At 41.9% G+C, this 17,695-nt stretch overlaps 1 protein-coding gene across 8 annotated transcripts in view; it reads right to left on the minus strand.

Annotated features, from left to right (window-relative positions):
- Positions 1-17,695, minus strand: part of NSUN6 (NOP2/Sun RNA methyltransferase 6) — an 87,558-nt gene that overhangs the window by 37,986 nt on the left and 31,877 nt on the right. For all 8 annotated transcript variants that reach the window (XM_027121992.1, XM_027121997.1, XM_027121996.1 and 5 more), the window contains 3 exons: positions 17,146-17,299; positions 6,167-6,248; positions 3,079-3,198 (listed from right to left, as the gene is read on the minus strand). In XM_027121992.1, the coding sequence (XP_026977793.1) occupies positions 3,079-3,198; positions 6,167-6,248; positions 17,146-17,299 (356 nt within the window). The remainder of the gene's footprint in view (positions 1-3,078; positions 3,199-6,166; positions 6,249-17,145; positions 17,300-17,695) is intronic.

Raw genomic sequence — 17,695 nt, forward strand, 5'->3', positions numbered from 1 at the left:
AAAACCGCTGAGTTTCCTAGGCACATAAGCGTTTTTACTGCTGTATAAATCTGAGCTGAATTAGAAAAGTGACAACGGACACACGGCCCTCACTGTTCTTGTGTCCTTGCTCTGCTCTTCCCCAGCTGAGATTCTACGGCACGTTACATACACTCCCTTATATACATCCTCAACTCACGTGCGTCTGTTTCTCGCACATCCAAGGGACAAAAGCTCAGCTGTGATTAAACCCAGGCCTTCACCAACCTCCTGTCTATCCCCCCGACGCAGCCAAAGAGCACATCACTAGCCCAACTCATCTCACTCTAAATCCATGACTGCTGTACTCATGGGGCCCTGGCGCACAACTGAATTCTCATGACGCATCCGTAGGCCATTCTCACTCCTTATCCTAGATCGACACTTCCTGTCTTCTCAAACCCCTGACCCCGCTGCCTTGCCCTTCCCCTTCCCCATCCCCATTCCCCTCTGAAGACCCTGCTTCCTTTTCAGAGAAAACTGGAACAACCAGAAGCCAACTCCCAGTCTCCCACCACGTGTACCAGTCCACCAACACCTCTGCCCATAGCCTCGGCCCTACCTCCTACTTCCACGGATAAACCGTCTCATGCCACCATCTAAAGCCACTGTGCATCAAATCCTGTCCCATTTCACCTACCCCAAGATCCTGTTCCAGCCATTTTCCCGTTCCCTCGGGGGTAAACCAATTTCCCCTTCTAATCGCTCTTCTCCACCAGCATGCACTGCTATTTCCCTCATCTTAAAAAAAGGGCTCCCTGAGTCCACCCTCCAAGCGCTGCCCCATTTCTCTGCCCTCCGGTAAAAACGTGCCCTGCCCCCGCAAAGGAGTTGTCCTGATTCACTTTCTTCGCTTCCTCTCATTTTCCATCCAAGCAGGCGTTTCCACTCACCGCCATCACCCACGAGGTGATGAGTCCACGGGGAGGGGGTTCTCGGGCCTCACCTCACTGGCCCCGCCGGGACGTTTCACCCAGCTGCTTGCTCCGTCCCCTTTCGACCCCTTCCTGGCGCGGCGCCCAGGGCATCACGGGCCTCTGTGGTCCTGCCGCAACGGTGGCCGTTCCTCCTGGTTCCCCGAGCCCCGAGCGTCGGCGCACCGCAGCCCCAAGGCTCGCCTTCCGGCCTCCCCTACTTCTCCCGCCCACATCAGCCTCACGGCCTCGCATGTTTTATCCACGTGTTGACGACTTCCAGACCTCCATTTCCAGTCCCGACCTCTCTCCTGCACCCTGGACTCAACTACCCCACTGCCTGCTCCACGCCACCTCCTGGCTGTCTAATGGGACCGCACTGCAGTATAACCCAAACTAAACGGCTGATCTCTCCCTGCAAAACGTGCCCCTCCCGACCCGGCTGCTCCATCCTTCCAGGTCCTCTGGCCAAACACCTAAGGAGTCACGCTGCGCTGGCCTCTCATTTTCACAACCCACGTCCAATCCACCAACAGCTCTTTGTTAACAGCCCCAGCTTCGAAACACACCCAGAATCCGACCAACTTCTTACCACCTCCATGACGCCCCTGAACTGCTGTCTCCTAAGCGGTCTCTCTACTTCCGCCGCTGCCCTCTTGTAGCCTGTCTGCAACGCCGCGGCCAAGGTAAGGAGCTCGCAAGCTTACGTCGCTCTTCTGCCCCAAACCTCCAAGGACGTCCCATCGCTGGAGCAGACGTGAAGTCCCGGAAGAGCCTGCTAAGCTGCTCCGTCCATGCCCCGGCCCCCACTCTCTGATCTCTTCCCCCACCCCCACCCTGCTCCTCACTTATTCTATGCCGCAAAACTACCACGGTCCCTCCCCCGACCCCGGTTTCCCCAGCAAGTCGGGCAGCGTCCAGCCTGAGCGTTTGCACTTACGTCTTCTCTCGCTGGTACATTCTTCCCACCTGTAAGTCTTCCCTAAATGCCACCTTCCCAGTGGGCTTCTCCCTCGCCACCCACTGCAAACTCACTCTCCCTTCCCCAGTGTTCCCAATCCCATACCCCTCCCACAGTTATATATGCCTTATCTCTTACTCACTCATTTGTTTCTCATCTGTGTCCTTTTACTGCAACGTAAGCTCCATGAAGAAGGAAACTGTGGTCACTATGGTTTACTGCTGTACGCCAGTACTTGGCACACAGTAAGAATAAATCAATATTTTTTTAATCAGTCCATCAATTAAAATCTGACTCTAGATCAAGAACTATACTGTAGGTGAAGCTACTAGCATGTGCAAACATTTTAGGAACCATTTGGTTTTACAGAATTTGAAACAAACGGGAAAGATAGCATCAACTGGCCATATCCTTCTCAAGCTGAAGAATCTCATTTGAAGCACAGAGTGGTTACAAGGCCACACAGCTTTGAACACAGATAAAACTAGCGCACGATGCAAGAAAACACATCGGCAAATATGCATACATAGGAAAAGCAGTAACATTTGAGCTAAAGTTATCCAAGGACAGACTTCTCTTTTGTCACAATGAAGCAGGCTTTACTAATTAAGCCAAATCATGCTTTTTATGAACTCCAAGGCAAGAAGAACACAGACACATACAGACGTTCAGTATGTGTGCATGTATTCTGTTGGCCAAAAACATCTTCCGGAGAAACCCGAACGAACATTTTGGCCAAGCCAATATATTTATCATCATCTTTATATTTGCATATATATCAACAATATATATTTGGACACTTTAATAACGGGCTGCCAAGTTAACTTTCAGTGGTAGAATTTGTTTGAATAGTTTAAAAAGTGTCAAGTCCTGTAATTAAGAACATGAAAAGATCTCTTAAATGTTTCATTTAGACTTAATCATTTGAGGGAAAAATTCTATTCCATAAATGTATTAGGCAAATCTGGGATTCAAGAAGGTCTTGAGATAGTCTTCACAAATGACAATGGTCTACTGAACTTAATATGTGATGAATGACATCACTGAGCGGCCTTCTCTTTGGTTGAATCGAAATCGACCAGATTATGCATGTCTGTACAATGTTCCGTAAGTCACACGTACTTCCACCTCCATCACTGAGACACGCAGTGTATCAAGAGCAGCTCTGCACGAAGACGGCCTCACCTGATCATGCATCAGCGCTGCGACGTGTGTTGTTTTGCCTCCGGGGGCCGCACACAAATCTAGAATCTTCTCTCCAGGCTGAGGATCCAGAACATGACTTACTGCAGCAGACGGCAAATTCTATAAGGAAAAAAAATTAATCTGTCATCAGTGACTCAAGATCATTTTAAGTTTCAGAATCAGAGGACGTAAAGACACGACACATTAAAAACTGAACTCTAATATAAAGACACTAAAACACGTATGTGGCCACTGAAGATTCAGTGGTTCTCCATCTAGAGATGACAGTGATGCTTCACTCCTAACAAAGATAACGTTAATGCAATGGCCAAAGATGACAGAAATTTCCAATCCAACGTAATACGTTAAGAACCTTCTGGTATGCAATCAGTTGAAAGCATGAAATAGTCCCAGAGAAGAGGTTTCATTAAATATTTAAATGATGACAAAGTTTCCCTAAAACAATTTCATCTACTACCTTTCTCTACAGTATTTCTCAATCCTGGCTGACGACAGAATCACCTGGTGAGTTCTGTCTTTTGTTGTTTTTAATGCGCAGTCATCTAGAATAGTTAAATCAGAATTTCTGGCAATAGGGCCAGACATCAGTGTTTTTAAGATCTCCCCAGGTGCTTTTAACATGCAGCTAGCTGTGCAACCTTGCTACTGCTACAGCCATTCTTAACCTTAGCTGCAAACTAGAACCACCTGGGAGAGCTTTTCAGCATCCTGACCCAGGCCCCACCCCAGCCAGACCAACTAAAGCCCATTCACGTGGTAGAGTCCAGGCAGCAGCATGTATTTAAAGCTCTCAGATTATCCAACCTCATCTGGCTTTTAAATCAGTTATTTCCAAGAAAGCAGGCAATGAAAAGATCAACTTTGGAGCACCATTTTTGATTCCAGATAACCTAGAATGCAACTAGAATATAACTGAAAACAGCTGTTGTAAATATTTAAGTATTAAACCTTTCACTGTCAATCATTTCAATCGTGAAAGACATCAAAGGCGTTTCTACAGTTCTGTGGACTGTGGTCAGACAAATCAAAAGTTTCCTTTGTGGTTTTGAAAAACCAAATAATACTGCACATTCGTAATTTTAATGATTGTGTGCGACACTCCAATTAACTTTATAAAGTACATCCTTGTGTAACTTCAACTGCTACATGAGAAATAATCAATTATCACCAGCCCTTTACAACCTCCTCTCCTCAACAAGGAACCCACAATGTGAAGCTTCCACGTTAGCTGTTGCAAACAAGTAACAGTACAGATCTGGGGATAATGGTTTCCAGAGAAAGGCAAGGCAAGAGGCATCAAAAAAAAAAAAAACCCCACAAATTTCACCAGGGATTTTCCCAAGTATATAACTCTACCTCTCTGTAAAGTACCTTCAATAATCGCACAGAATGGACAAAGTATTAGTTGCCTAACTCTGGGGCTTACAAGGTATTCAGCCAATCACCCTATGAACTACCTCATCTTCACAAGTTAAGAGGTTGCTGAACATCATTCAAGAACTGGTATCAGTGTTCTTCAGTTACAGCCAGTGCAGGCTTGTGATAATATATTCAAAGAGCCCAGCACAACAACACACTTTTTAAAAGGCTGGCAGGACTGCCCTAGTGGCGCAGTGGTTAAGAATCTGCCTGTCAATGTAGGGGACACAGGTTCGAGCCCTGGTCCGGGAAAATCCCACATGCCACGGAGCAGCTAAGCCCGTGCACCACAACTACGGAGCCTGTGCTCTAGAGCCCGAGCTCCTCAACAGGAGAAGCCACCGCAGTGAGAAGCCCGGGCACCGCAACGAACAGTAGCCCCCCTGCTCGCCGCAACTAGAGAAAGCCCGCGTGCAGCAAGGAAGACCCGACACGGCCAAAGATAAATAATAAATAAAATAAATAAATTTTAAAAAAAAAAGAAAAGCACTCTTGGGAACCGTTTCTCTAAAAAAAAATTTAAAGATAAAAATTAAATAAAAAATAGAAAGTAATAAAAAAAAGGCTGGCAGAGACTACTGAAGAGTCTACGTAACCGTGTATGACTTTATATTAGGTTATGCATCCTAACGGTTTACACCATCACTAATGTAGAATCAGAGGACAAATGTAAATCTGTTTTTCTATTTGTTCACCCCAGAATTAATCTCTGGATTTATAAAATGACTTTTGGTTACATACTAATCAGAGTAGAAAGCAAATGTCATCTACGCTTAAGTTAGGGTACAGATGCTACTACCTACCCATTATGTGACCTTATTCAAGAACCTGACCAGATCCGGCCTTCAGTATCTTCATGTTACATTGGTAATAATAATAAAATAATAAAAATGCCACCTAACAAGCAGACTGTAACAAATCATATGAGCTAATGTACATGAAAGTACATCATAAACTGGACAAGGGAAAATAAATTACTTGTTATATCACAGCAATTGATAACCATCTGACCAAAATCTGCTAGTAGTAAACCATGTGAATCTCACTCAGACTTACACATGGAACACTTACATGTATAGCAAATGCATGCTTTATTTAGGAGTTAATAGTGGAAATGGAAAGCAATCATTACAATAAGCTACACTAAGTAGGTTGTTTTTTTTTTTTTACAGCAGTTACAGACATTTTATAATAAGAAAAGTACAACCATATTTATTAAACTTGAGGGTAGGAAAGAGGAAGGAAAGCACATTCAGGAAGAAGCTCTCAAACTACAGCTCAGAACTGGTGCCCGAAAGAAATGACACAGACCCCGCCGTCTCACACGGTGGAGCCTTTCCTTTCCTAAGGGTGAGCCGGAGTCGCGGCAGCGCCCTGCGCACGCCTTCTCACCCTACGTACTGTGCTTATTATCCTACGATAAGCACCGCTGGGCAAATGAAGGGAGAAAAGGTAGTTCATCACTTGAGAAAAAGAGAAAGTGCTTACTAAGCTTTTCCTTACTACTTAACCAAAGGTAGATCAGAAAACATAAATACACTGCAAAAAAAAAAGTTAATAGAAGCGAAAAAACAAACCCTTAGATTTCAAATAATTCGCTGAAGTGTATTTCAGTGTCACTAAGTATTTTGCTTTTACAAATACTTACTTGTAAAAATAAGTAGCTAGGCAGTACGTTGTCAAATGAGGGGCTCAGATACACTGGGTCTGTCATTCTTACGCCTATGCCTCTGAAAAACAGGAAATCTAACATTACTCAGTATAAATTAGACAATCTACACAATCTCCATTTCTAAGAATAGACACAAGTAACAAGTCAAATATAAGATGTTATGCCTTTTTAAAACCTTTTTTACTCAACACCAAAATACTTTAAAGTATTCCCATGAAGTGTTTCTGCATTTTTACCCACAGTAGAGTAGGCCACTGGAAGCACTAAAAAGGATAAAGTCACATAAAATTTTCATTTGAGCACCACTGCATTCCTTTAGAGATCTGCACGGACTAAAAAGTGAAGACCATCTGAGTCTTTATTCACTGATGCATTCTCATCTTTCTGGTAACAGATTTATGACCACTGTGATGAGATTTTCAATTCAACAAACATTTTGGGATCCCTTCAGTTTGCCAGGCACTATGCTCGGTACTTGTATGAAAAATAAAAACATATGTTAAGAATCATGCTGGTGATAAGCCATGACAAACGTGCCACACTGCTTCCCTCTCATCTCGTTAGGGAGTAACTGCCCAGTACTGACACCATCCACAGGATGACCTCTGCCACCTCTGTCCCCAACTGTGAGTGGCAGTGGACCTGATCGGAGCAGGAAGGGCCAGGGCCCAGGATGGCCTGGTGGACAGGGATCCACTGAGACAAACCTCGCAGTCAGAGAGGCTGTCCAAGGGGTCAGGAGGTACACGAGCACACTGTTAGAGAAAAGCCAAGCGTGGCCAGCTGCACAGGCCACAAGAGCGAGCGAGAAGACGGGAAAGTCAACGTGCTGTTCAGGGATTACAGGGGCACGGAAAGGAGAACGGGGCCTGCAGACACAGCATGCAGGTAAGTTCGGAGTTTATGAACTGACCGTGGCAAAGAAGCACCTACACAGACGTGTGTACCCTACGTGACGTACTCACAACACTTCTGACACCACACGTGTGGGCTTCTCTCTCACCCACCAACTCTCCACCTCTCTGGACACCAAGTGGGTGTCCTACAATTCACTTAACTTCTGACAGACTGCCTGGGGTCATCGTCAGAATCCACAGGTTCAGTCCAACAAGACTGGCCCCGCTCCAGGTGCCAGCTGCACCTCCCAGCTGCGACCTGGCCTTGAGACTGACTGGCTATGAATTTGGAGGCTCCTAGACTCCCTCCTCAGCTTCGACAATTCACCAGGATAACTCACAGAACTCAGGAAAACAATTTACCTGTCTGCCTACCAACCGGAAGCTTTGGGCACATGAAGGTAAATAAAAGGAAAGGCTATTAAATACGGGAAACAGTCACATGTAGTAACACTAATATATTTAAAAATAAGTCAACAGTAAACCACTGAAAAAAATATATATATATATATATACACACCCAAGATGGGCATCTTTTGTATTAAGAAAGGAAGCATTGTAAAATAATTCTGAATTTGTGTTGGTTGTAGATTGAGTGTACTGCTGAAAAATATTGGGTTCTTGTTTTCTGTTCTGTTTTTTTGTGTGCGCATGCGTGTGTGTGTGTGTGGGTATTTTTTTCTTTAACTGACAAGCCATGTTGAGAGGTCTTGGACCACTGCTTTTCCCCTATGTGAGTCAATACACAGTGCTGCTGTGTGTGTATATTTTGTGTGTGTATTTGCTAATTTTTATTAATTCTAGTTTTTCATTAAATAAGTTTGACTTTCTTTTCTGTAAAAAAACAAAAACAGAAACAAAAACTGATGACTTCACTTGCGGTCACCAGTTTACTATGAAGGATACAACTGGGGAAACAGCCAAACAGAAGGGATGCGTCGGGCAAGGCGTGAGAGGGGGCATGGATACACCACCCTCCCAGAACCCAGATGTGTTCACCAACCTGGAGGCTGTCCAGGCCCCTCGTTCAGTGGCTTTGCGGGAGGCTGCGTCACGTGGGCGTGGCTGATTGCGTCGCGGGCACTGGTGGCTAGCGCAGTCCCCACGCCCTCTCTCTTTCCCGGAGGCCTGGGATGAGGCACACGTGCCACCCTCTGATCACGTGCTTGGCTGCTCCGGCCAACAGCCCCGTCCTGAAGCTGCCGGGCGGGGGTACAGAGGCACTCTTACCGCTCCTGAGATCCCAAGGGCTTTGGGAGCTGTACGCCAGCAACCCGGGACATAGATCCAATTATTTATGTATTTCTTATTATGCCACAGCAGAGTAAGTTTATGCTGACCCTTAAGAGTGAAATAATTTCTGCAGGCATTTGTGGACTGTCACTGCAGTGGGTCTGACTACCAATGTTAACTCCTTCTTCTTCCTCCCATGCCTTTTACCCTCACTCATCTGTGCAACACTTGGTATCTCCAAATCTGCACCTTTCATCAGAGTTAAGCCTCGTCCTTGCTCCAGTCAGGGTCAAATCAAACCACTTCTTAGTTAAATAGTTCTTGCCCCTGAGCAGAAAATACACAAAAGAAACTTACGAAAATCACTGCTTCACGTTCAAAAGTCAGTCCTTTGTTGAGACAACTGGGGCACTTACCTTGATCAACACCTTGCCCCCAGTGCAAGCATCTAGACCCACTACTGAATGCCTTGAATCATCGCTCAAGTGACTCTATCCTGCAGGGCTCCAGTCCTCTGCAAAATACTGAAACGAACACTTATACACCTGCCTTCCTAACCCAGTTCCCACCAGTGCTTCAAGCTCTGGCTCCCCTTGCACTATCTCCCTCTGACCACGCCTACCAGCACAAGAGTATCCATCTGTACAGTATTTAATTTAAAGTAACGTGACAAAATAATTTAAGCCAGTTATTGTTCCGGTATGGGCTGACATGTTTCCTTTGAAACTATTTCTGTACCATATATCTCCACATAATAATGTGAAATATAACACCCCATAGGATGAACAATCTGTTAGTAAACTAATCTATCTCTGAGTCTACTAATGATTCGACTCAGCTGGCATTCAAGAAACCAAAGGGCACAAATTCACTGACTGTACAAATGTACTGTTAAAAGAGTTGGTCCTAAGTTTTAAAAGAATATAAATAATAAACAGTGTCTAAATGCCACATTTCTTTGCTGTGGAAGCACATTTTTTCTCACATAGACAGAGAAAAAAATCATAATGGCCTACCTGAATGCTGAGTTTAACAATCAACAGTTTCTTGGTTTCCTAACAAGATGGAGAAGCAGTAGGACCAGAGCTCACCTTCTCTCATGAAAACATCAAAATCACAACTAACTGCTGAACAACCATCAACAAAAAAGGGCCAGAACCTATCAATGAAGATATACCACTTCCAAAGACAAAGAAGCAGCCACAGCGCGACAGCAGGAGGGGCACGTTCATGATACAATCAAATCCCGTACCCGCTGGGTGGGTGACACAGAAAATGGAAAATAATTATATCACAGAGGTTCTCCCACAGGAGTGAGAGTGCTGAACCCCATGTCAGGCTCCCCAGTCTGGGGGTCTGGCATCAAGAGGAGGAGAAGCCAGAGTATTTGGCTTTGAAGGCCAGTGGGGCTTGATCACAGGAACTCCACAGGACTGAGGGAAACAGGAACGCCACTCTTGGAGGTCGCACACAAGGTCTCATGCACACCAGGACCCAAGGGAAAAAGAGGTGACTTCATAGGAGCCTGGGCCAGACCTACCTGCTGGTCTTGGAGGGTCTCCTGGGGAGGGAGGGGGCAACTGCGGCTCACTGTGGGGACAAGGACACTGGTGGCAGAGGTACTGGGGAGCACTCAATGGCATGAGCTGTCCTGGAGGCCACCATTTTGAAGCCAAGACCTGACCCCACCCAACAGCCCTTAGGATATAGTACTGGGATTCCTCAGGCCAAAAAACAAACAGGGTGGGAATACAGCCCCACCTATCTGCAGACAGACTGTTTAAAGTCTTCCTGAATCCACAGCCACCTCTAAACACAACACTTGACATGCCCTACCCACCACAACCCAGCTCCACCCACCAGTGGGCAGCCACCAGTCCCTCCCACCAGGAAGCCTGCACAAGCCTCTTAGACGGGCTGCACCCACAAGGTGGCACACACCAAGAGGAACTACAATCCTGCAACCTGTGGGACTGCAAACACAGGGTTACACAAAATGAGACAGCAGACGAATATGTTCCAGACAAAGGAACGAGATAAAACACCAGAAGAACAACTAAGTGAAGTGGAGACAGGAAAAGAATTCATAGTAGTGACAGTAAAGATGATACAAGATCTCGGAAAAAGAATGGTGACACAGACCAAGAAGATACAAGAAATGTTTAAGAAAGAGCCAAGAGATTTAAACAACAGAGTTGAACAATGAGGAAGAAGAATGGATAAGTGAGCTGGAAGACAGAATGGGGTAAAGCACTGCCATGGAACAGAAAAAAGAATGCTTCAGAGAGCTCTGGGACAACATTAAAAACACCAACATTCACATTATAGGGGCCACAGAAGGAGAAGAGAGAAAGAAAGGACCTGAGAAAATATTTGAAGAGATAATACCTGAAACTTTCCCTAACATGGGAAAGAAAACAGCCACCCAAGTCCAGGAAGCACAGAGTCCCATACAGGATAAACCCAAGGAGGAACACGCCGAGACACATATTAATCAAACTGCCAAAAATTAAAGGCAGAGAAAATATTAAAAGTAAAAAGGGAAAAGCAACAAATAAAATACAAGGGAATCCCCATAAGGCTATCAACTGATTTTTCAGGAGAAACTCTGCAGGCCAGAAGGGAGTGGCACAATATATTTAAAGTGATGAAAGGGAAAAACCTGCAACCAAGATTACTCTACTCAGCAAGGCTCTCATTCAGATTTGGCTACAAGAATTCAGCACCACCAAACCAGCTTTACAACAAATGCTAAAGGAACTTCTCTAGACGGAACAGAAAAAGCCACAACTAGAAACAAGAGAATTACTAATCGAAAAGCTCACCAGTAAAAGCAAACATAAAGGTAGGAAATCATCCACACATAAATATGATATCAAAAGCAGCAATCGTGAGGAGAGTACAAATGCCGGATACCAGAAATGCACTGGAAATTAAGAGACCAGCAACTTAGAACAATCTTGTATATATATATATAAAAGTCATGGGAACCGCAAACCAAAAATCTACGATACACACACACACAAAAAAAGCAATCCAAACGCAACATTAAAGATGGTCATCAAATCACAAGAGAAAAGAACAAAAGAAGGTAAGAAAAAAGACCTACAAAAACAAAACAATTAACAAAATGGCAATAAGAACATACATATCGATAATTACCTTAAATGTAAGTAGATAAAAGCTCCAACCAAAAGACACAGACTGGCTGAATGAATATAAAAACAAGACCCATATATATGCTGTCTACAAGAGACCCACTTCAGATCTAGGGATACATACAGACTGAATGTGCAGGGATGGAAAAAGATATTCCATGCAAATGGAAATCAAAAGAAAGCTGGAGTAGTGATACTCATATCAAACAAAATAGACTTTAAAATAAGGACTGTTACAAGAGACAAAAAAGGACACTACATAATGATCAAGGGATCAATCCAAGAAGAAGACTTAACAACTGTAAATATATATTCACGCAACACTGGAGCGCCACAATATATAAGGCAAATGCTAACAGCCATAAAAGGAGAACTCAACAATAACACAGTAATAGTAGGGGGACTTTAACACCCCACTTTCACAAACAGACAGATCATCCAGACAGAAAATCAATAAACACAGGCCTTAAATAACACATTAGACCAGGTGGACCTGATTGATCATGTACAGAGCATTCCATCCGAAAGCAGCAGAACACACGTTCTTTTCATGGACACATGGAACAATCGCCAGGATTAACCACATGCTGGGCCATAAATCAAGCCTCAGTAAATTTAAGAAAATTGAAATTATATCAAGCATCTTTTCTGACCACAACACTATGAGATTAGAAATAAATTACAAGAAAAAAAACTGTGAAAACACAAACACATGGAGGCTAAACAATATGTTACTAAACAACCTAATGGATCACTGAAGAAATCAGAGAGAAAATCAAAAACTACCTAGAGACAAATGAAAAGAAAAGCACAATGATCCAACACCTATGGGACACATCAAAAGCAGTTCTAAGAGGGACAACCTTACCTCAGGAAACAAGAAAAATCTCAAATAAACAACCCAACCATACACCTAAAGCAACTAGAGAAAGAAGAAGAAAACCCAAAGTTAACAGAAGGAAAGAAACCATAAAGATCAGAGCAGAAATAAATGAAATAGAGACGAAGAAAACAAAAGGAAAGATCAATGAAACTGAAAGCTGGTTCTTTGAAAAGGTAAACAAAACTGATAAACCTTAGGCCAGACTCATCAAGAAAAAGATGGAGAGGGCTCAAATCAATAAAATTAGAAATGACAAAGGAGAAGTTACAATGGACACTACAGAAATACAAAAGATCATAAGAGACTACTACAAGCAACTATATGCCAATAAAACAGACAACCTAGAAGAAATGGGCAAATTTCTATAAAGGTACAATCTCCCAGGACTGAACCAGGAAGAAATAGAAAATATGAACAGACCAATCACAAGTACTGAAATTGAAACTGTGATTAAAAAACTTCCAACAAACGAAAGGCCAGGACCAGATGGCTTCACAGGCAAATTCTATCAAACATTTCCATAAGAGTTAACACTTATCCTTCTGAAACTCTTCCAAAAAACTGCAGAGGAAGGAACGCTCCCAAGTTCATTCTACAAGGCCACCGTCACCGCGATACTAAAACCAGACAAAGATGCCACAAAAAAAGAAAATTACAGGCCAATATCACTAATGAACATACATGCAAGAAATCCTCAACAAAGTACTAGCAAACCAAATCCAACAATACGTTAAAAGGATCATACACCATGATCAAGTGGGATTTATCCCAGGGATGCAAGGATTCTTCAACATCTGCAAATCAATTAGTGTGACACACCACATTAACAAATTGAAGAACAAAAACCATATGATCATCTCAATAGATGCAGAAAAAGCTTTTGACAAAATTTATGATAACCCATTTATGATAAAAACTCTCCAGAAAGTGGGCATAGAGGGAACCTACCTCAGCATAATAAAGGCCACATATGACAAACCCACAGCTAACACATTCTCAATGGTGAACAGCTGAAAGCATTTCCTCTAAGATCAGGAATAAGACAAGGATGTCCACTCTCACCACTTTTATTTAACATAGTTTTGGAGGTCCTGGCCACAGCAATCAGAGAAGAATGAATGAATAAATAAATAAATAAATAAATGGAATCCAAAATAAACAAATAAATAAATGGAATCCAAATTGGAAAAGAAGTAGTAAAACTGTCACTGTTTGCAGATGACATGACACTACACATAGAAAATCCTAAAGATGCCACCAGAAAAATACCAGAGCTCATCAAGGAATTCGAAGTTGCAGGATACAAAATTCATATGCAAAAATCTCTTGCATTCCTATACACTAACAACAAAAGATCAGAAAGAGAAATTAACAAAACAATCCCATTTACCCTTGCAACAAAACGAATAAAATATCTAGGGATAAACCTACCTAAGGAGGCAAAAGACTTGTACTCTGAAAACTATAAGACACTGATGAAAGAAACTGAAGATGACACAAACAGATAGAAAGATATACCATGCTCTTGGGTTGGAATAATCAATAATGTCAAAATGACTATACTACCCAAGGCAATCTATGGATTCAATGCAATCCCTATCAAATTACCAATGGCATTTTTCACAGAACCAGAACAATAAATTTTAAAATTTATATGGAAACACAAAGACCCCAAATAGCCAAAGCAATCCTGAAAAAGGAAAACGGATCTGGAAGAATCAGACACACTGACTTCAGACTATACTACAAAGCTACAGTCATCAAAGCTATACGATACTGGCACAAAGACAGACTTGTAGATCAAAGGAACAGGATAGAAAGCTCAGAAATAAACCCAAGCACTTATGGTCAATTATTCTATGACAAAGGAGGCAAGACAATACAATTGAGAAAATACAGTCTCTTCAATAAGTGGTGCTGGGAATACTGGACAGCTACATGTAAAAGAATGAAATTAGAACATTTTTTAACATCATATACTAAAATAAACTCAAAATGGATTAAAGACCTAAATGTAAGACCTGATACTATAAAGCTCTTAGAGGAAAACATAGGAAGAATACTCTTAGACATAAATCACAGAAATATCTTTGTGGATCCACCTCCTAGAGTAATGAAAATAAAAACAAAAATAAACAAATGGGACCTAATGAAACTTCAAAGCTTTTGTACAGCAAAGGAAACCATAAACAAAATGAAAAGACAACCCACAAAATGGGAGAAAATACTTGCAAATGATGCGACAAGGGATTAATCTCCAAAATATACAAACAGCTCCTGCAGCTCTATTTCAAAAAAACAAACAACCCATTCAAAAAATGGGAAGATCTAAACAGACATTTCTCCAAAGACGACATACCAATGGCCACGAAAAGATGCTCACCATCATTAATTATTAGAGAAATCAAAACTACAATGAGGTATCACCTCACACCAGTCAGAATGGCCATCATCAAAAAGTCTACAAACAATAACTGCTGGAGAGGGTGTGGTGAAAAGGGAACCCTCTTGCACTGCTGGTGGGAATGTAAATTGGTGCAACCACTATGGAGAACAGTATGGAGGTTCCTTAAAACACTAAAAACAGAGCCACCATATGATCCAGCAATCCCACTCCTGGGCATGTATCTGGAGGAACTCATTCTTCAAAAAGGTACACACAGCCCAATATTCATTGCAGCACTATTTACAATAGCCAAGGCATGGAAGCAACCTAAGTGTCCACTGACAGATGAATGGATAAAGAAGATGTGGCACATATATACAATGGAATATTACTCAGCCATTAAAAAAAATGAAATAATGACATTTACCGCAACATTGATGGACCTAGAAATTATCATACTAAGTGAAGTATGTCAGACAGAGAAAGACAAATTTCATATATCACTTATATGTGGAATCTAAAAAAATTATACAAATGAACGTATTTACAAAACAGAAACAGACTCACAGACTTAGAGAATGCCCTATGGTTACCAGAGGGGAAAGGTGTGGGGGGAGGGAAAGATTGGAAGGTCGGGATTACCATGTACCCATCACTATGTCTAAAATGGATAACCAACAAGGACCTACTGCATGCATAGCACAGGGGACTCCACTCAATACTCTGTAATAACCTACACGGGAAGAAAGTCTGGAAAAGAATAGATATGTGTATACGTATAACTGAATCACTCTGCTGTCACCTGAAACTACCTCAACATTGTAAATCAACTGTACTCCAATAAAAAATAAAATTTTTTTTAAACTCAACAGTTTCTTAAAAGATGGCTGCCTCCTACTCCCACCAACAAAGAAAACAGTACTCAGAAATCTGTGGACCCAGTTACTGGAACCACCACGTCAAATAAGAGGATAAAGCAAGTACCACTAATAACAAGCTAAAGGAAGCAGTCAAGCTGTCAACTCCCCATTACAGACCCAAAGGTTAACACAGCAGATGTATGCATAATCTTCAGAAGGCGCTCCAAGGAGAAGACAGTATTTGTTCTTGGCCATTTGGAAAGTACCGCTATCTCTAGGTGGAGAGAATAGCCTATTTCCTTAGAAGAATTAATTTCAACTATAAATCCAAATGGTTTTAATATAAAAAACTGCCCCAGGAATCAGGGATGTGGCTCTGTCCGAGCAGGATAAATTCACAGCTTTCAACTATAAACTAGAAATCCAAATTGCTTTAATATAAAAAACTGTCCCAGGAATCAGGGATGTGGCTCTGTCCGAGCAGGATAAATTCACAGCTTTCAGCATGTTTCCATCAGCTGTCAACTGTGGAGTAACAGAGCTGTCCACAGGATTCCTAAAACAGCCTGAAAACACGAAGCGAAATAAGACACAAATGAACCTACCTACAAAATAGAAACAGACTCATAAACATGGAGAACAGACTTGTGGTTGCCAAGGGGGCGGGGTTTGGGGAGGGGGTGGACTGGGAGGTTGGGGTTAGCAGATGTAAGCTATTACATACAGAATGGATAAACAACAAGGTCCTACTGTACAGCACAGGGAACCATATTCAACATCCTGTGATGAACCATAATGGAAAAGAATATAAAAAAGAATGTATAACTGAGTCACTTTGCTGTAGAGCAGAAATTAACACACTATAAATCAACTATACTTCAATTTTTAAAAATTATAAGAAACTGGACTGTCCACCAATTTAATTTATTCAGCACCTGTAGCAACTGGAGATGATTTTAACATAACTTGGATTTTAATTCGGTGTAAGTCCGAACATTAATTTTGGACCACAAGTATTCATGTGAGTACTGGCTTCCTGGTAAATTTTTCAGTTAAATATTTTTTCTCTTTTTAATATTAAAGCCATAAGCTTTTCTTTGCCCACAGACTGTTAAAAAAAGATCTGGAGAGGTGGTCTAATTCATCCTTTATCAAGATAAGCAATGTTTTCCAAAGATACAAAACTTTTCAACTTAATATACAATAGGCTCCTTAACCAGAGCATTTACTCTTTTACCTAAAAGGATATCTCCCCCTCAAAAATGGCAATATGGGTTAAAGTATTTTCCAGCTGAATTTATACTAAAAAAAAAAATCATTCATATAATGCAACTAGATAGATAGACAGATAGATAAATTTTTTTAAGGTCAGTGAAGTATATTTCCATTAATAGAAAACAGAGTTAAGGCAGTCACATCTATATCTGGACTAAAAACCCCCTTGCTCATTAAAGTTTTCTAGATATATTTTTTACGTTGTTTTTCATTTTCTTTGAACCACAGGTGCTTATTTCCCCCAAATGGCATTTGCTGACATACTTCAGTTCAGGGAGCCTGCTGAAGATCTCTTTGCGGCTTAGTTCAGAAATCCCATTTCCAAGAAATATTTTTGTTCCATCAAATTCTTTGGCTCCTTTCTTACATTTGCCTTTAATATCAGAGTACACGGAAACAACATCTCCACCTTTCATAACTAGAGAAAGAAGAAAATCATATCACACTGATCTATCTGTACTGTAGCAGAATAGTGAAAATTCTTTAAGCTTTAAGTCTTCAAGCTTTAAGACTGGGGACGCCTAGGGGCATCAGTAGTGGGCATGAAGCAGACTGACCCATCTCACTGTAACCCCTAATAGAAAATGTAACTTTTTACTTTCAAACGTTTGCCAACAATAAATCGAACTGATGCTTTTTTTCCCCTAGGAAAAGAAAGATACAGAACAGTCTTCAAAACATCTGACCTCAGCTGGAAGTCTTTAGCTGAGCAGAAAAGGAAGGATATCTTCTATTTAAATTATTTTTCCCAAACCTAACATTCCCTAAGAGGGTAAATTAAGAATGCTAAGATTCATCCCAATATTTAAGATTC

The sequence above is a fragment of the Aethalodelphis obliquidens genome, unplaced genomic scaffold (assembly GCF_003676395.1).
Source record: "Aethalodelphis obliquidens isolate GAN/ISIS:26980383/991018 unplaced genomic scaffold, ASM367639v1 scaffold23, whole genome shotgun sequence".
NCBI lineage: Eukaryota > Metazoa > Chordata > Mammalia > Artiodactyla > Delphinidae > Aethalodelphis > Aethalodelphis obliquidens.